General features: G+C 40.4%; 2 protein-coding genes across 6 annotated transcripts; one reads left to right on the forward strand and one right to left on the reverse strand.

Annotated features, from left to right (window-relative positions):
• The first annotated feature begins 601 nt into the window (after positions 1–601).
• On the forward strand, positions 602–16,518 carry eya3 (EYA transcriptional coactivator and phosphatase 3). 5 transcript variants are annotated; one of them, XM_080786911.1, is made up of 19 exons: positions 602–716; positions 4,495–4,599; positions 4,832–4,881; positions 6,096–6,190; positions 6,297–6,377; positions 6,470–6,539; positions 6,732–6,841; positions 7,091–7,228; positions 7,457–7,542; positions 7,665–7,845; positions 8,715–8,884; positions 9,236–9,319; positions 9,426–9,515; positions 9,779–9,837; positions 10,174–10,331; positions 10,572–10,698; positions 11,721–11,842; positions 12,354–12,454; positions 13,036–16,518. In XM_080786911.1, exons 2-19 carry the CDS (start codon positions 4,567–4,569, stop codon positions 13,114–13,116), a joined length of 1,836 nt encoding a protein of 611 aa, XP_080643037.1. In that variant the 5' UTR covers positions 602–716; positions 4,495–4,566; the 3' UTR covers positions 13,117–16,518. The 5 variants fall into 5 exon arrangements, with proteins under 5 accessions (XP_080643037.1, XP_080643038.1, XP_080643039.1 ...); XM_080786912.1 differs by having other exon boundaries at positions 10,572–10,686; XM_080786913.1 differs by having other exon boundaries at positions 10,213–10,331.
• Positions 16,519–16,911: 393 nt separating this feature from the next.
• Positions 16,912–19,640, reverse strand: LOC308331497 (XK-related protein 8-like). The gene is made up of 3 exons (XM_080786958.1): positions 19,215–19,640; positions 18,419–18,609; positions 16,912–17,844 (listed from the first exon to the last, which is right to left on the reverse strand). The coding sequence occupies exons 1-3, from the start codon at positions 19,514–19,516 to the stop codon at positions 17,066–17,068; spliced, it is 1,272 nt and encodes a 423-aa protein (XP_080643084.1). The 5' UTR covers positions 19,517–19,640; the 3' UTR covers positions 16,912–17,065.
• Between the last annotated feature and the right edge of the window lie 139 nt (positions 19,641–19,779).

Here is a 19,779-nt window from a genome sequence, read left to right on the forward strand (position 1 = left end):
GGATATGTTTGAGGAATTTAAATTTGACTTTTATAATAGTTTTGTCATACTTCCTAAATATATGAATGTGTAGGCAGCCCTATTAATCCGCCTGACATCAATACAAGCTATCAAGAGATTGAGGGTGTCAGTTCTCCGAGTCACCACTAGAGGGAAGCATTGGCCTAAAAGTGAGTGAGTGTATTTGTTGCGAACGTACTGAGCACTTACTATGAGACCTAGCTAGTTCCTATCCTGAGAGCAAGGAATATTATCAGAAAATGTTTCAATCTGGGAATAAATTCCTTACCAAGAAATGAATAATTAAGAAAAATAATTGTAAATAAATTAAAATTAAAATGACATGCATTAGTTGAACTTATATTTAAATTCGTAAGACAATAGCTTTTACATGATCATATTTTTGACCTGAATGATTTAGTGAATTATAATCGCATAATAGGCCAATAATAATTTAATACAATAATCCTAGTCGACATCCATGTCTAATTTATTATAAATTAATATAATAGATTTTTTGTTATGCTACTGAGTGACTAACGCAAGGAAAGGAGGGATTCGCATGAATGGACGTTTTGCGTTTGCGCAGTTGCGTGAGCATCAAAACTTCCTGCAAAATAGTGGTCCCTAACAACAGACAAAGCTTAACAGTGTGGAATATTCAAGTGAAGACGTTTAATTTAAACGTTAAATATAGCACATTTACCTCCTCAATGGTAAGCTTTTGCAATTCATAAATGCATGCATGTACGATAGAGTGTAGGCTGTAGTTAGTTAGTGCTGCAGTGAATGTGGGGCCATTTCACTCGATCCCTGCTTAAACCGGTCCGGACTATTATCTGGAGCCTAAAAAAAACAGTCTATATGGTTCAATTGTTCGTTTATCATTTGATCATTTACAGTGATGCGTTGGCTGCAGACCGTATACGCGTGGAAGTTTGCCGTGTAAAAGCCCTGTACATGCCAGGATAATAAATATAAGGGCTTTCTTTTATATCATTTGAAACGCGAGATAGGTAATGTTACCGTCCCTGGCTATTAGGCTAACGTTAGCTTGCTGTGTTTTCTGGAACACATTAATAATTTCCCGTCCTCGAGCAGAGATAAAACCTATTATTATACTCCGTTTGGTCTCTGTCTTGACTTATGTATGTATGTTGGCTAGTGATGTGGTCCCGTCTCAGATTCAGGAGAATACCCAGGCTTGCAATATCATGGCTAGCTGCACAATGTGCACATAGCATTCCAGGAAGTAGTCTGTCTATAGAGTTGTTGTAGCTCACCTTCAGACGATACGGTTTACCGTCCTTGGCCGCGTTCTGCTTCAGCATGATTTACAAACTAGGTGGGCCAGGTAGAAGCATTGCAGTTGTTTACACACACAAGGTGGTCGGGGTAGATCAATGCAGTGTGTTCAAATGCAGCCCGCACGTGCTGTCTGTATATTAATATATGAATACAAACACGGACTCCGACTGCAATGCACTAGTGTAATTTCTGTTCTTCGGTTTGATTGATTGAAGTATGTATTAACAGTTTGAAGAATTACAGTATATTTCAACCACAACTTGATACAAAAACTGTTAACTGAGTGGACGACCCAATAAAGCACTACACTTAGATAAAAAGGATCCGGGCACACAAAGTAAAAAAAAATGAGTCTCAGAAGTATGATTTACCTGCAGAATCATAAGCGAGGCCTTATTAGTGTGAGTTTGAGTGAAGAAGTTTTAAGTTTATCTACTAGTGTCTGTCACCAACACAATACTGTACTGGTCTGGATGAATTGTTCTGATGGATTTAATATGAAGGACCCCAATGGAAACAAGCCAATTGGCTTTCTTGGGTTTTAAATCCTCTTAGCAGACCTTGTAGGCTTGTATTGTATTGAACTGTACTTTCAGTAGCAGTAGCAACATTGCATAGCAATACATTCCCGACTAGCAGTATAGAGACTAGAGTAGACTAGAGACAACATACAAGCTTAAACCACTCAATGAGTAGGTTTCGTAAAAATGTGATTAATGCAATATTGTGCATACAGTAACTGCACTACATAATACATATACAGCAGGCAAAGTTGTGCAACAATTACAGTAATATGATGACATGTCTGTGCACATGATAACAATGCCAGTGATGTGTGGAGTTTTCATGTTCTCCCCGTGTCCCCTAGGGCAGGTACCCTCACAAAAAAAACATGCAGTAAAGTAATCCTGGTCTCTAGTCTAAACTACCTCCCCCTGGCCTGCCGGGGCACCTGATGGAGGGGAAAGGAACTGGTCAGAATAACGTGTTCCTTCCACGTGCTACGTCACCTGTCAGGTGAAAAGAAGCGGCTTGGACTCATCATGCTTAGAAGGAAGCATGAGGTCAGTCCGCTGCCCTCTCAGGTTGTAAGAGGAAGTGTAGCTCCCAGGATTACATTAGATAATTGACACTGGGTGAAAAAAAGGGTTGCAAAAATGTGGGATAAAAAAAATTGTGGAAAACAAAAACAATGCAGTGATGTTAAATGTAATGAATGCTTGAGGCTCCTGCTTTAGTGGTTTAGCCAGGCCTAATTAATTTTTGTACGCCACTATCTCCCGTGCCAGTTTGGACCTATAAATTGCGATCCTGCCTCTTCCAGGGTCATTTTAGAACTGGATTAATAGCTGTCCCACTATGAATAACTAAGATAGAGTCTGACTGCTAGTCTTGCACTCTAAATTCAGCCTTTAAAATGTTGTAATAAGGTAAATCAATAAGTTAAGGAATTCAACCAGGCAGCCATGGCACCAAGCATTATAACAAAGTGGTGCAATATAGTCTGGTTATCTTTTCTTTGCAGAAAAGGCTACCTCATATGTACATATGATTTTCTAGACCGCCAAAATACTCACCAAACCTATGCTAATCAGTTATCATTGTGTGTAAAGCCTGTGGCATAGCATGGTTAACAGTGGGCTCCATTTATTTAGTATTTGGGATTGTGATGGTCCCCCAGCCACCCCACCCCAGAGTGTACACTATTTTGAATCACACACAGATTGTACATGTGGAGTTGTGGACCTCACAAATATCACGCATATGATTAAAAACGATTTTAAAACCATAGACGTTTAAAACACTAAATTGTTGGCCGTTACCTTCAAACGAAAACACAGTAGGTAGTAGGTACATGCGCAGTAAAGTATACAGTTTATAAATGCGCACTGACAGACACCGTCGGCGGTCGTCACATGATGAATTAGAGACTTGACATTAGACAACATTAGCAATCATCAATGTATGCATATAACAACGTTTTTTTTTATTAATTGAGTCATTTTTAAGTCTGTATAGATTGTATAGCTTATGTAGAATAAACATACTTTTGTTATCTGACTATTTTACCAAAACAGTGTGTTGACTTTGTGTTTTTTAGGTTATTCTAGCAAATTGCAGCCGGAGAATGTAGTTCAATATTAGTTCAAAGTAACTTCTTTAAACTTTGGAGGCAGAAAACGTATTCACTCGCAAAGGACCCGTTCTTCACCCATCATACTGCAGTCTGCAGGCAGGGGGCACAGGCCCCAGTGTTAAGTGTAATGACTGCACAGCCCCTGCTATGCCACTGGGCAATAGTTGTAATAAGGTCCTTACACACCAGGAGCGTTTATTTTGTGAGATTCTCACGACAAGTGTCTCAAATGTCCCAATTATCATGCCATTAAAATGCGTTAATTGTGTTCATTTGAAATAGTAGGATTATTAAATGTATTGTTGTCTGAGAGTGCTTACTGTTTTGGAGAATAATTGCTTTATATATGATCTAACTATAGTAATTATAGAGGCTAATTGGAAAGGACAAGGTGGCCTTATTTTCCTCTGAATGTCAACGTGCTTTTGGGATCATTAATATAGAACTTGCATAAGCTGACATCTGCTTTGAAAATGTGGGATGCTGTTGATGGCACGTGTGATTTGTGAACGAACCATTAACAAGTGCTTGACATTAGGATGCTTTTGAATGTCGTGTCTGACCTATTTTCAGGGTTTTCTCGCATTATGGCAGTTATATAAATGTTATACCTATCTTTTCCGTTGTCAGTAAAAGGCCAGCAGAGGCATGAATGACGTTAGATCTTATCCCCCAGAGTACTTATTGATACAAGAGCTTGTACTTGGAACACCTAATGCAGGAGAATATAATTCTCTGAATTTAGGTTAGGTCATGTAAGGAGGCTATGCTGCCTTAATCCAACAGTAATCACACTAGTGGTGGTTCGTACTGGTAGGGGGCGGGGCGCAATGTCAGTGCCACACGTGCCCCACATGCTGTCTCGCCACTGATCACCCACCGGCATGTGATAACAGGAAGTGCCCAAGCGGATACACTTATTGATGCTAGTGTATGGGGAATTGAGGATGAAGGGGAGGGGTGTGGTGTACTAGCAGGTCACAAAGACTACATAAAGCAGTGAGCCACTGTCCAACTCATATGTGTTTTTGACTGTTTGTGTGGATCAGGGTCCAAAAAACCTTCCCAGATACAAAGAGTAGGCTAAACGTGCAGACGTGTCAGGTCGCTCTGCTGCAGAGATGGAGGACTCGCAAGAGCTGACCGAGATGCCGGTGAGTGCACTCAGTTCAATTCCTGTCATTAGAGCCTGCCTGATGGATTTGATCCTGATTTTGGAGAGTGAGACCAACGATTACTGATGTTGACCAATATTTAATAAAATGCTAAAATCTTGAAAGTTTTTAGTTAAGAACATTAACACAACAACAAGTGACTGAGCATTGTCAATATTATCCTACATGATGATTATTTTTTTAAGTATGTGAATGTCTTTATTTTTTGCAGGTAAAGAAGGCCAGGCTTGAGTTGACTGTTTCACAGAAGAAAGAGCCAAGGTCAGTCTTCTGTGCATGAAACAAGCCCTCAGGCACAACAATGTTGTATTTGTCAGTTCTACCCCTTTTTTATTGCCCGCATCCTTACCTTTTCATCCAAATGCTAAAGTTGGACAAAACCCTTGTACACATCCGTCCGTCCGGCTGTTAGTTTGTTAATTTCTATCTTGTAATTAGCATAGACTAACTGAGTTAGCTATAATCAACCAATTTAGTATGCTAGTCAACAATAGAAAGGTTCATGGAAAGAGAAGCCCAAGATTATTTCTCACAGTATAATTGATCTCACCACAATGGTAAGTACTTGACTAAACAGGCTAAACAAACAAAGCTTTCTCATTTAGTAGAGTAGAGTAGCAGACCCAAAGTACATGTGAGTTGGTGGATTAACTGTTATTGTCGTCAGTTTGAAAGTGTCTACATGTATTGTTTTAGCATCTTTCTGGTTTATCTGAGCTAGGGATGGATAGATCATATCTGGATTGTGTTTTTACGTCTTAGTCCTTTATTGATTATCCAGACCCTTGTAATTACTGTATCCAGGGATTAAAGTTCTCCTGCATTACACCCATGGACATTTATATTTTTCCGAGTGTTTGTGTGTACCCGTCCGATAGTGATGATTTGATTGGCTGAGGGCTTAAAAAGTTAAACAGAAAAGTGGGGATGCCAAAAGTGATTTACCGGCCCGCAATGTGATGATGTATGATGATAAGAGCGCCACTCACTTCACACAAGTATGATTTTTAAAGGGCGCTAGCGCTAATCCATGGGCATAGAGTCTGCCTGTCTCTGTCTCTTTAAGAGCGTCAGTGAGGGGAAGGGGGTCTTACCATCTACTTTTACCAGTAAAACTAAAAATTTAAATGATTCAGCAGTGAGTTCAATATTAATATAATTTAATAATGTCATATATTGGAATCTGTGTTGTGTTTTTGGGGGAAATGGTGAAAAGACAGCATAAAATTGCATCAGTCTGTAAGGACCTTAACTGTGTTTGCGCTGATTGTGAATGTACTGTACATTTGCTCGCTTGACTCACCAGCTATTACATCCGCAAGGCTGTGCCTGCTTTGTTGGTGTAATTAATTAGAGATTCGATGGAGGATACACAGATTTACAAATAAAAGAGCGTTGGAAAGGTTTCATTTATAAAATTACAATCTGGTATCCCAATCACACACATGACATTTGTAATTTGTTCTTGTTTAAAGTGGTTTAGGTGAAGATGGGAGTCCACCTGTCCTCCTTGGCTCAGCAGAGCAGGACAGTTCTTACTCTGCCTTGTCTTCTGGCCCCCTGGATGGAGGTAAGTGGACAAATGTGGGAAGTCTCCTTCGTCGTATGACTTTGACTTGACTTTAATAGAGCCCTTCCCTTCATGAGGATGTTGACAGTTTGCTCATGATTTACAGAGCAGCAACGGCAAGCCGGGCCAGAGAGAGAAGCAGTGCCTCAAGCATGTGGTGACACCATGAACTCCTACACACATTCTGGTATGAAGAGAACTGGGCATTCGTTTTCAAAACAATACTGTGATAAAATTAACCTCTTCTTTGAACTATCATGTGTTGTTATTTCATTGAAGTTGTGACCTGCAAAGAGCCAGATGCAACGGCTGCCTCTGAATATACCTCACAGATGTACCAAGGAAGCAAGTGAGTATTTTGCACAAATGTGATATAAATGTATTTAATTTTGGTTGCTATCCCAATTTTACACAGCTGTTAGAACTGTGTGCACCGCGTGCGTGTGCACCTCTGAACGGAATTACTTGTACTCCTGCATTGGTGACATAAACTTTGCTGCAGTTAACCTTACAGGTCCTTTATTCTCTCTCGTTATTTCAGCCCAGCTGTGACAGCCTATACCAGCCAGGTGGCTTTCCCTCCTCTGGTCCAATCCACCGTGTACTCTGCCTTCCCTCAAACGGGCCAGACCTATGGCCTTCCACCGTTTGGTTTGTTCCCCCCTTTCTTCCCTCACAGTCCTGCTTAACATTGTATGCTCACTAAAACCAGCACTGCGCCTCTGACTTTGCTTTATTAGGCTTCAACATGCTTTGGCGCTGTTAATTTTTTCCTGACAAACACACATGCACACAAAGACAACCTGTTGCCTACATCTAACTTACTTTCACTCTCTGCTCCTTCTCTTTGTTCCCATTTTCCTTTTCTTTTTCTGCTTCTGTTGCTCTGTTCATCTTCAGGTGCTATGTGGCCTGGCATAAAGACAGAGACAGGGTTGCCTGAGGCGCCCTCTGTTGGCCAGCCTGGGTTTCTCAGCTTCAGCTCCGCATATACCTCAACCCAGACAGGCCAACTCCACTACTCATACCCCAGCCAAGGCAAGCGGCATCCTCACCCTGTCTCACAATATCTAGCTGTGTGCTTTCCACATACTTTAACCGGACAGTGACCCAAATGGACTGCTGGTTCTGCAGGGGCACAGCTCTCTTCTTCTTTCGTTAAGCCACTTCAAATGTCCTGGTGTCAAGCTGCATGCGTAATTGGCGTATATAATTGTTTTCATCCGGAAGCATCTGTCGCTTTAATGTTTTGTTTTCTGTCTCCAGGTTCTAGTTTCACAACGTCCAGTGTATACACCAACATCCCGTCGGCTACGGCTGCCACCACTGGCTCAGCCACTGTGGCACACCAGGCAAGTGTCCTCAAAATCAGATACGGCTGGATTTTATTCAGTGAAATAAATAAATCATTCTTTGTCCCTCTGCTCATCGTTTTACCGTCCCCATATATGTTTATCTTTCTTTCCATTTGTAGGAATTTAGCAACTATAACTCTCTAGGACAGAATCAGTTCCCTCAGTACTATGCGCCTCCTCCCAGCTATGCACCCGCTGGTCTGCCCAATAGTGATGGCCATGGTGCCAGTGTGGGAGTGGCTGGGTATCCAGCAGTCAAATCAGAGAACACAGCCTCAGCCAGTCTCCCTAACACTACAGGTACTTGGCATTGTGCTTATTTCTCGCATGCAAGACATCTTCCTCATTTAAGATGGCATGTGACATGTTGGTCGAAATATTCTAAAAGATGGAGTGCCATGATTTTTTTAGCGCCTCTTGAGTGTATAGGGCATTGATGAGGTCTGGCCATATATGGAGCATGTCTTAAGTGTACAGGGTTTGATGAGGTCAGATCAACAATGGAATGTCAGAACAGGTCAGCTCCATATATGGAGATCTAAGGGTGGCAGCAGGCCTGTTGAGAACTCTTTCACCGGCTTCCGAGCGCAGCTGCCCTAATAACTTTGGGGCGGGTTGTCTAGAGTTTGAATGGACAGGTATCGGTCAAAAGGGAGACATCGAAGAGGAAGTACGGGTGGGGAAGGATCAGCATATGGAATGTCAGAACAGGTCAGCTCCATATATGGAGATGGAGGCGTGATGTCATGAGGCGTGACCATATATGGAGGCGTGATGTCACGAGGGGCGACCATATATGGAGGCGTGATGTCACTAGGCGTAAATGCAGGTTTTCAAAGTAAACTGCGACCTATGGTTGCAACAACACACGGCAGTGGGCGAGGCTTAAGTTCACGTGGGTGGTGCTACGGTGAAAACCATATACTTAATGAACTGTATAAAAACATAATTTTAACGCTTCCTGTACACTTTTTGAAAGAAACCTTCCTAGTATAATCATAGTACCTGATGGGGGGGGGGGGGGGATCACGGCACCCCATCTTAAAGCCTTGTATTGACTTTATTTATTTTTATTTTATTTAGTATCAGGTTTGTTTTTCAAGTGCGTATCTTTATTTCTTTTTTAATTAGTCCAGGATTAATGGCCAACATGTTAATTTCAACCGTAGATGTGCCTCCGCATGAGAACCTCCCAACAGGCGTTGCCCTGCCTACGGGTGTAGCCCTTCCCACCGGTGCCAGAGACCAGGATGAGGCTACAGGCAGGAACTCTGTTGGAAAAGCCAAGGGCAAGGCCAAGAAGTCGGATAGTTCCCCGGCTACAGACAGTGACCTGGAGGTGATTGTGTTATCTGTAATGGAAAAGACATCACTGCCTTTGGCTACATATTGTACATAAAACTATACAATTTTCAAATTAATAGATTAATTTTTTTAGACTTTGTTTTAGCATTACTACGTTCCCAAACTTACCTGGATACGTGGGTCAATGTTGGCCAAATACAAATGTGTGTTTATATCAATTATCAGGACTGATTGGTACAAAATCAGTAGCTTAATATTATTTTAGCTGCGTTTTACTTTTGTCTATAATAATCGATGGAATAAAATAATAGTATGGAAGGAAAATGCAACAAAAATATATTATTTTCCACATGAAATTAAGTTTTTATTTACTTCCATTTTGTAGCGGATATTTCTATGGGATCTGGATGAGACCATCATTATTTTCCACTCACTGCTTACTGGTTCCTTTGCTCAAAAGTTTGGCAAGGTTTGTACCTACCATGAATAATTCCATCAACTCCATCATAACGCCATAAAATGTCAAACGTGGGTGCCATTTATGTGAAGAATGTATGTTGTTTTTATTTGCCCAGGATCCAGCCACTGTACTGAATTTGGGCTTGCAAATGGAAGAATTGATCTTTGAGCTGGCAGACACCCACTTGTTCTTCAATGACTTAGAGGTACAGTGAGTTGTACCCTGCTTCAGAATACTGCAAAAAAGGAATAACTGATGATGACACGAATAAATAAGCAAACAATATTTAAACTGGAAGTAACGCTATAAAATTGTAGCTGATAAAAGGGTACTCTCTCTTGATTGGATGAAATTGCCAAGCCACCTGACAAAGTCCTTGAGAGACGGGGAAACCCCTGTTAATGAACAAACCGATGTGTGTAAATATATTACATAAAAATTATATAAAAAATATTTTTTCCTCCCAAGGAGTGTGATCAGGTCCATGTGGAGGATGTGGCCTCTGATGACAATGGACAGGACCTGAGGTAAGGGCCTCTTTTGTCATTACTCTGCCAGGCTAATCACATAAACCATAATATGGTTTATCACAGAATGTTCGCCAAATAGAGACGATATTATCGTCTCTATTTGGCGAACATTCTGTGAAAAGATCAGATCTACAAGCACTGTGCTTGTAGATGTCCTATGTTCGCATTGTGAGCTGGTATTTTTGGCCAAGACATTTGGTGTTGATGTAAAAACTGTCAGCTAGGGCTTAAGTGGTTAAACAAACTGTCAATACAATAAATCTTATGCTTTATCATGATTTATTTTTCAAATTTTACACACAAACCTGTTTCCACATTGTTAACCCTCCTTAGTAATTATAACTTCTTGGCGGATGGCTTCAATGGCCCCAGCGGTGGAGGGCAAACTGCCACAACAGGAGTACAGGGAGGTGTGGAGTGGATGCGCAAATTGGCCTTTCGCTACCGGCGGCTAAAAGAGATCTACAATGGATACAAAGGGAATGTCGGAGGTGAGATTGCTTCATCATTTGGATCACTTGAGTTGAGTGATGCTTTCTGGAAACACCTTAGGCTGGACTCTGAAATGTTGACTAATTTGCCAAACAGTAGTATAATCCCTAAATGCAGCAACTTTTATTCTTAATTACCCACTATCTCTGATGTTAATTAATGCTTCAGCTGTTGATGTATTTAGGCTGTCCTCCTGTGCCATCTGCTGGCTGATATTCTAAATGCACGCTGATCCCCAGGTCTGTTGAGTCCTATGAAGAGGGAACTTCTCCTGCGGCTACAGTCAGAAATAGAGAACGTGACAGACACCTGGCTCAGCACAGCACTCAAATCCCTGCTGCTCATCCAGTCCAGGTCAGCACAGGGGTGGGTTATTGTGTCATTATTGACACATATGAATCAGTCTAGCTACCCCCATTGTAACTACACACAATTTGTTTATTGGCCCCTTTGAACACTTGCTGTCTGCTCTGTCCCTGACTGTGAATTTCACACTGAATGCCACAACACCACCAGATGAAACAGAGCTGTCTTCTACAGAACAATAGAAGAGAAGTACCCACTTTGCATAGAAACAACTCCATCGTGCAGCTGCTACGTATAAACGGAGAGGAAGTAGTTGAAAATGAATGAGCCAAAGCAAGTAATTTTTCCAAATCATTTTAAGCGTTTAAGTTAAGCAGCGATCTCACCCATGTAGGATATTTACACACACCATTGCAAAGTGACGACATTACGCAATTAATGTTTAGAATTAGAAAGGCGTGCTTCAGCTGAGCAAATAATTCAAGGTAACTTTACAACTCCACACTCGGTTGCAAAAGCTCCATCTCATTTTAACTCTGCACTACTGAAGTAGCTTCTCTCTTCAAGCTCTATTTTATAAACGAATATTTCATGTCGCTCTATTTTATAAACAAATATTTCATGTCTTCTATGTACGGTAGTCATCTTCATTTTCCTTTAAGTCATCTTCATCCCCCCCATGTTGTTTATCAATCCAGCACCACTGAATAATATACATTACTTTAATAATAATGGATTGCATTTTGATAGCACTTTTCCAAGTGCTATACATTGGTCCATTCATTCATTCATACATTGGGTTGTGAAGTGGCACAGTCGACGCCAGCGTCCTCACTTCCCGCATTCACACACCAATGTCACACCGACTGACTCATTGAATGTTGTGTGTGTGCGTGTGCGTGTGTGTGTGTGTGTGTGTGTGTGTGTGTGTGTGTGTGTGTGTGTGTGTGTGTGTGTGTGTGTGTGTGTGTGTGTGTGTGTGTGTGTGTGTGTGTGTGTGTGTGTGTGTGTGTGTGTGTGTGTGTGTGTGGTTGTCCGTCACAACACCAACTAAATTCTTTTTATTTTCTGACTGCTGACAGGGGCAAGTGTATGAATGTCCTGGTGACGACCACTCAGCTGGTTCCAGCCCTGGCCAAGGTGCTACTCTATGGCCTGGGAGAGGTCTTCCCCATCGAGAACATATACAGCGCCACCAAGATAGGTAGATTTGACACACAAACAAAACAAATGGATCAAATTATGAATCCTTGTCATGTCTTAGGGGCTGTTTAGACAGCAACTGCATTGTCAGGTGTTGAAACCACAACAAAGTGAAACCCTCTTCCAGAGTCGAAATATTTGAAAGCTCTCCGCCTTAAATCTCCAGTAAAATGCAATACGGGGGAAACGGAAAACCTAGGCTATTACATTGGTGTAAATTAACAGCTTATGATAAGGAAGTAGGTTCTAGGCATGTGTGACTGGTCTATGTGGCAGCGCATCTCACCATCACCATGCTACCTGGCATGCACACTACAGCGTTTCAACTTTCATCACTTTGGCGTCTCTGTGTAAACGCAGAATAAAAAGTGAGAACGTAACAGCACAATGTTGTTTTCTGTTCTGATCGTTATCGTGTAAATGTGGCTTTACAGTGCCTGTAATCTACACATCCGTTTAGAATTGGCGGTTCATTTATGTCTAATTTCTGCCTGTTGATCTCATTCAAATAGGGAAAGAAAGCTGCTTTGAGCGGATCGTCTCTCGCTTTGGGAAGAAAGTGACCTATGTGGTGATAGGAGACGGACGAGATGAGGAATTTGCAGCAAAACAGGTAAGAAAAGAAAAAAAAAGTCTTAACTAGAACTGCACTCTGTCGAGTGCCTACTTGCTTGTTGCACACTAGTAGGCCAGCGCACAAGTACTGTCGACCGCTACAAACAGTCAAATCTCAGCTTCTCTGTGAAGGAACGTTTTAAATGTTGGTTTAGCTATTTGCTACCTACCTACTTTATGCGTGTAAAAAAGTTGTATTATGAAGTATAGTACAAGTTTCTATCTATAAAAGAAATACAGTTTTATCGATTTAGAATTATTCTGGATCCCTTTTTTAGTTTCTCAAAGAAAAATAAATCATCGATATCCGATGAAAAAAAAGTGAACTGAAATAAAATATGTTATCGCGTATACAGTATAATTATTTAATTATTTATTTTAAATTGTCAATTGCTTTGGGAAAGTGCCTACTAGTTAAGCTTCTGTTCATTTGCACAATATGTGAAGATCTATCGTTCAGCGGTTTGTGAGATTTGCTCCAGACAACACACACAGACCCAGAAGCATAGATGGCTTGCCTCATTTGTCTCTGTATTGGGAAAATACTCTATGCTGAATATATTGGGTTTTTCTTAACAGCACAATATGCCTTTCTGGCGGATCTCCACCCATGGGGATCTGGTTTCCCTACACCAAGCCCTGGAACTGGATTTCTTGTAAAGGAGTAGGGAGATTGGGGTGGCTGGATGCCAACACACTAAAGGGGAAAATAACATTTTAGTTATCTCTACTGGCTTGTGGAGTAACAGTAGGCCTTCAGAATCCCCTACAAAGCCCTGCAATCACAGTCACACACACACACGCATCACAAGCGTATCCCTGCTCTCTCTGGTGACCTCTTAAGAATACCCAGTGTGATGGTAATGTACTGAGGGGGACATTTTGGGTCGGTAGTGATTGTGGGAAGCAGACTGGATGTACAGTTTATATTAGCTTTTCATGCCCAGAAATCTCCCACCTCTACGGCAGCTAACCTCTTTAAGGCTGAAAACTGGCACTGACTGGGGCATGGAAGGAAAGACAACCCACCTTTATGTCTGCATTCTCCCTCATCTTTCTGTGTCCTTTTTTTATTTTTAATACGTACATGTGTGTAGCTCAAGGTCCCAGAAGATGTCATTGTCCATCTGGTTTCTCTCTGTTGATGTCAGAATAGAATCAACCAAAGGAACTGACTGGTGATCATTCTGTACTCTTTGGTTTTTGTTATTATTATTTTTTATTTCGCTTTTCTTCTTCACAGTCCTTAGTGAAGGAAATGTCACAACTCGAAAATCCTTTTTTCCCCTAGTTTCGTTTGCACTCATTCCCCAGCTTGAAAGCAGTGATGTACAATGTTGCCTTTGAGTTACTGAGCTGAGATCAGTGATTCTCCTTGTTTTGTTTTAAGCATAGTCACATAACTATATTTTTTTGTTTAGTTCAACTCCTTGACTAAAGGTACTGATAGTGTTCTTATTAACCATGAGTCTCCCAACCCCATGATCTGACCAAACCAGACCATCAGCCAGTCAGCTGTCCTGACCTCTCCACTGTGTTGCAACGACAGTCTGCTGTGGCCTTAATGTGGGGGGGAATAGCTTTGGCTATTCAAAAATAGCTCATCTGCACACACTCAATGAATTATGAAAATAGTTTTAAGAACACAAATCTTTGCTTATGGGAGTCACACAACATTTTTGGGGGATTTGGGGATCCATGACATAAAAACGTTTGCGAAACACTGCTTTAGATCAGAGGACTGGAAGGAACCATCTGTGAAGTGCATGGATGTTGAGGATCAATTGGCTGTTGTCAAATATGTCTACGAACTACATAACTAGACAAGCCAAAGCATTGAACTGTATAAATCCTCTGGTGTTACTTTGAAAGCTGGTACGGTACAATTTTTAAAAAGTAATCTAGGAGTATTATGTATGTATGATGGAGAAAGTGTCTTTCATTTCTTCTATTGAATAAGGCTTAAACAAAGGGTTAGGATGCAAATTAATCACACAATTGCACACAAATTGTATTAATAAAAAAAATATTATTTCTTGGGGTTGGGTTACAGTTGTTGGATAATAGAGCATTAGAATAAGGAAGATATGAATAGACCACAATAACAAAATGTTATTTAAATCTCTCGCATCACAAATAATCACAGTATTCACAAAAACGCATTAGTTTTAAATAGTCAGGGTGGATAGTTTAATTAGATGGCGTAGAGTCCATTGAACTATTTGGGTATGTTAACACCACCAATGATCTTGTGATTCATTGGGATGAAACAAATACCTGTAGTCCACTTGCAGAAAAAATAAGTAGGTACATTTAGATCTGATATTTCAAATACTGTTAAATGTATTCTTTTTTCCCCAGCATGATGTTCTTTTTAACCCAACCCCTTCCAATGTTCTTGTATCCAAATAACTTTTAAAACACCATTCGGTCAGTTACTAGACCTCACTCTCGCATGAACAACAACTTTATAATGGCAGGGTAAATTATAAGTGTGGTCCATTATGCCTTAGTTATTTATACTTTGCTGTGCACCGGTGTCGCAGATTGAAAATAGCAGATCTACAATCTCATAGATGTGCTATTTTCCATGGTGTGACCTGTTGCACAATCAATTATGGATGAGGCAGTAGTTGGTTAATTATAATTTGCAATAGAGAGGCACTTGGGGATATTCTCTTCGTTGTTCTTTGACAGCTACTACCCCAAAGTAACCTGGAACTCGTACAGCTCTGGATTTTACACAGATTCTGGCATCATCGGTCACTTTTAAAAACCCTATGCCCTTGTCATTAAATGTCATTGGTAAACACAAGGGATGACTGTGCAATACATTTCTAGCTAGTGCAAATGGTCAGTGACTGTATTTCAAGAGGTTAGATTCACCTGATGTAACTGGTCAAGAAAGCTGGATGGGGGTCAACTATCCCTGGTTTGTGTGAGACTGACTGAACAATACTGAGCCTGAGGAAGATTTTGCATTTACAGTACAAACATGCAGCTTGACCATTAAGAATGTGTATTTTTTTTTTCTTTGTGTGTATTTGTTCTCCTTTCTCTTGCGTGACTGTACATATTTATATTGTGCCTTTAACCTTCATCTGTACACATAATCTTTAAGGGAACTACTTAAAAATGTGTTAAATACATTAACATTATCAACATTATGTCAGTATCATGTTATCTGAAGTGTTATTTTACTTCATTTTCTTTTTTTACTTCATACTTTGTGCTGCCAAAGCTTATTGTCAGCTATATTATGTTAATTAGGTTAATCATTGCTCAGCAATCATAGTTGTCTGCTTTGAAATGGAACCCCCTGTTGCCTTTTGAAAAGGAAATGGCTTTTTTTTGCTGTGAAATGCTTGTTTCGCTTAGACAATCAGTCTGTTGAATGTGGTATGTTAAATTAAGTCCACAATATCCTCATGATGCCGTGTATACACAGGCAATCTAATGCTAAGTTTGATTTTTGTTTAGTTCAATGTTGTACTACCTAAATGAGTCAAAGGGAAATTCTGAATGAATCATTTGTGTCCTTTGACGAAGTCGATGCTGTCCTACGTTTTATAAAGTTCAGAGACTATATGCAATCTTTACATCGTTTTCAAATAATCATGGGGCTTTGCCTCCCTGTTTTTCCTCTATTAGCATTTGATGTTTACTAGTTATACTTTTGTGTCTGCATGTCAGTCTTTCGTGTAAACTATGCCATGGCAATGGACATTTGACCATGCAATATTTATGGGGTTATGCTTTAGATTTTAAACTTTTTTTTTTTCAATGCCAAAAACTTTTTTTTTTAAATGTCATGTCTGTTTTATTTTTTCCATTTCATTTTCTTTTAAATGTTTTTCTCCTCACGTTTCACTGAGCTGTGAGAGTATAGTATTGTCATATTTGACTCAACATGAACCTCTCAATGCTGTCAAAATATTTAGTCATTATGGAATACTAGATATCATGTCTCACACTTGCTGTTCGGAACCAGAACACTTGGTCCAACATGATTTTCCTGTGTAGTGAGGACACAAGACAATGTAAATAAATCATTTGAAAAAGGCTTGACCAACGCATAATTGACTTCATTAAAATATAAATAAAAATATTTAATATATTACAGAAAACCATAAATTAAACCGTCCCATGTGCCATAATAACACTAGTTTTCATTTTATAAAAGTTCTAAGCAGCTTGCGATGGCCACCTCCACCATTTCTCCTGGATGTAATTGTATTTAAAGGAAAACTTCCCAGGCTGGATGAACTCTAGGTCGGTAAATAACTAGGGTTCATACAATTTAAATACGTTCTGACATAATAAGAAAAGGCAATGTCATTCACATGGGAAGTCATACATTGTGTGGCCTCGTCAGTCAGCTTTCGAAGAGGCAGATGTAATAAGCAGGCAATTCGTTTTGAATATGGGCTTAAATGTGACATACTGTAACAGTTACAGTATGTCACATTTAAGCCCATATTCAAAAAAAGAGGTCAGGTTATTACATCTGCCTCTTCGAAAGCTGACTGACGAGGCCACACAATGCATGACTTCCCATGTGAATGTGTCTGTGCCAGTGTGACAAAACCAATCGGTCAGCTGGTGCAGATCAGCTGTAGAAATTCTCTGCCAATTTCCTCATTCTTTTATTTTCTCGTTTTTGAGTCATTGTCGGTGCCCTCATCATGCCATCCGTGGTGTGTGGTTCGCTGTCCTCAAGGTCTGTTACCATCCGACCATCTACGGTATCTCCTCCAACTGAGCATAGCATTCGAGGGTGCTCCACAGTTTCTGACCTTTCACTCACTTCATGCTCAGCAAGCTTAGAAAGCCTGGGATGAAAGAACTTATAATATATTCCTTTTAGAGAGAGACCAATGATGTATAATGCAATTATGATCGAACTTATTATGATAGTATAATAGGCTGGCAGTTCAAAATACAATTGTTCCCTGTAAATCTGCAAGCACCACAGACCACAAAGCAGTACGAGATCAAGTATCACGTAGATGTGGTAGAGCATAGACGTGTACCTTGTTTGACCTTCGAGCAAATTGAACCAACTGAAATACCAAATTAGGCTTACTGTGGCCCGGAAGAGCCACTCTCCACCAGGACTGTTCATGAAGCTGGTCTTTGATCGCCATGCGAAAAAGAAAAAAAGAATCCAAGAACATAGAAAGTGGGTGAAGATGTAACAGGGCAGTACAGAGGCAAAAAGGGCAATTGCGACAAGACGGGCAACGATGAGTAGCAGGTTCCAGACAAAGTTGATAAAAAAGGAGCAAAGGTTTTGCTTATCCGTGTCGGGCAAGATGGAGCGCAGAGAACGATGGTACATTGTTAAACCACAGGCGATGGCTGATGCTGAACCGGCTGCCTTTAACACTGAGAAAGAGAGAGGTCAGGTCATAGAGAAGCCAACAATTTGCCTTAATACATTATGACAGATAACTGGTTATAAGCGGTTAAGTCACTCACTAAAAATACCTCAAATCATACGAGGGGTGCGGTGCATTGCTGAAGTGCACATTGACAATGCCCAGGAGGTGAATTGGGACTGAGCTGTTGACTACGACTCACTGTATACTTGACATACCACAACAGTGTGGTTTGTTTGGTCTTGGAGGAAGCTAATATTTGCCCTTCGTTTGAGAAAATCAACTTAAAGGAGACTAGAAACTTGCTTGAGGTCTTATACTGCTCTGTAATTCGTTTATCAAAGTGACATTATGGTTGCAGCAGAATATATTCCCTGGGGAAAAGATTTATTCATGAAATGAATTGAAATTCGTATCTGTGACTAACCATGCCGTTTTGTTTAAACGCATGACAACCGCAACCTTCTGTCTTCTGGCATTACAAACTTGATCTTCACTTGATCTTTCAGTGATATTATGTAAGTTTGTATGTGTTTGTAGGCTATCATTATTTTTCATTCCTAACATAGGCATGTACCTACTTGTTAAAGGGTCCAAATGACCTCTCTGGACAATGATAGTGAGCATGAGGACGAACTGTGGAGCGCTCTCAGAAAATGTCTCTATGAGTCGCAGCATGCTGAGGTCATGGGTGAGAAACGCTGCAGTACCCTCAGGGTCACGCTGCTTTGTTATGAAGCTGAGTATGGACACTTCCATTACACAAGCATACCTAAAGAAGGAAATGCATATTCATTAATCTGATGTTTAACTTTGCTTCAGCACCACCAGAATAGCAAGGATTTTTAAAAACTGATTGCACGTGGCATAAGAGAGTATAATATTCCCAAGATGTTTTCTGTGAATATTAAACAATGTAGCAGGCAACATCATTGTTATTTACTTTTAGAGTTGGGCAATCAGGATTAAGTAATCAGATTGTAGAATACACAGCGCATCTGTAGTTTGTGCCAGTAATGTTTTTGTACGGGTAGTTCTAACTTTACCAACTGTAAATACTGAATATGCCAAATGTGTTTATAGAATACAAACGTGGAATCAACCATGCCATTTGTATTCAGTAACAGACTACATTAAAAAAGTTATTATGTGACCCATCCCTATTTCCTGTAAATAGAAGGAGGAATGTCAGGAACCCAGTGGGAAAAAATACTTGGTTGTACATTTTAATCATTTTTGTCCACTACATCAGCAGTATATCCATCATAGCAAACCCAATTTCCTGCATACATTGTGAAAACTAAGCACCATAAATGGAAATACAGCTCATGGCAATTTCAACATGCTAAATTCTTTAGTAAACAAAGTTTGCACAACCTGAGGTAGACTCCCATCTGAAACACGTGTAGAGCCATGAGAGATGAACGGTTGAGGCAGCGCTCTACTGCACAAGAGTCTGTTTTGTAGTCATAATGATACCACAGCCAGCTGAACATCTGTGTAAGGGCTGAGGAGCCGAGCAAAAACAGCAGCAGGAGTCCCAGGACAATATAGTCCCCTTCATGGTAGAAAGACACAGCTGCCCATATATCTAGTACTATATCCAAGAAAAAGAACAGCAGACTCACAAATGTAAAGACAAAATCCACCGAAGAGTACCTAAAGGGATCATCCTCCATGGTGTCAAACTTTCAGACCTCTCACTTTAAGCTATCATCTGCTAGCAGCTGTGTGTGTGGGTCTTCCGTTTCTCTCACACTCATACCCGGGCAAGTGCAAACTGAAAGTAAGCAAACAGGAAACAGCCAAGGTTTGGACCTTGGCTGTTTGCTTACTTTCAGTTTACACACCCCTCCATTCCCATGAACCCGCCCACTGTAATATGAGTTCTTAAAGGCACTGGTGTGAAATGTACCTGCGTAATGTTCCATCTTTATACTAA

This window comes from Protomyctophum bolini, assembly GCF_963924005.1.
Source record: "Protomyctophum bolini genome assembly, chromosome: 17".
Classification (NCBI taxonomy): domain Eukaryota; kingdom Metazoa; phylum Chordata; class Actinopteri; order Myctophiformes; family Myctophidae; genus Protomyctophum; species Protomyctophum bolini.

Bases quoted from the DNA above. Each gene is read 5' to 3' on its own strand.
- LOC308331497 (XM_080786958.1), bottom strand. From the start codon at position 19,516: ATGGAGGATGATCCCTTTAGGTACTCTTCGGTGGATTTTGTCTTTACA. The intron at 18,610-19,214 runs GTTGTGCAAACT...TTCCTTCTTTAG, and splicing joins CAGATGGGAGTCTACCTCAG to GTATGCTTGTGTAATGGAAG. The intron at 17,845-18,418 runs GTAGGTACATGC...TCTCTTTCTCAG, and splicing joins TCATTTGGACCCTTTAACAA to TGTTAAAGGCAGCCGGTTCA.
- eya3 (XM_080786911.1), top strand. From the start codon at position 4,567: ATGGAGGACTCGCAAGAGCTGACCGAGATGCCG. The intron at 6,378-6,469 runs GTATGAAGAGAA...ATTTCATTGAAG, and splicing joins GAACTCCTACACACATTCTG to TTGTGACCTGCAAAGAGCCA. The intron at 11,843-12,353 runs GTAGATTTGACA...TCATTCAAATAG, and splicing joins ATACAGCGCCACCAAGATAG to GGAAAGAAAGCTGCTTTGAG.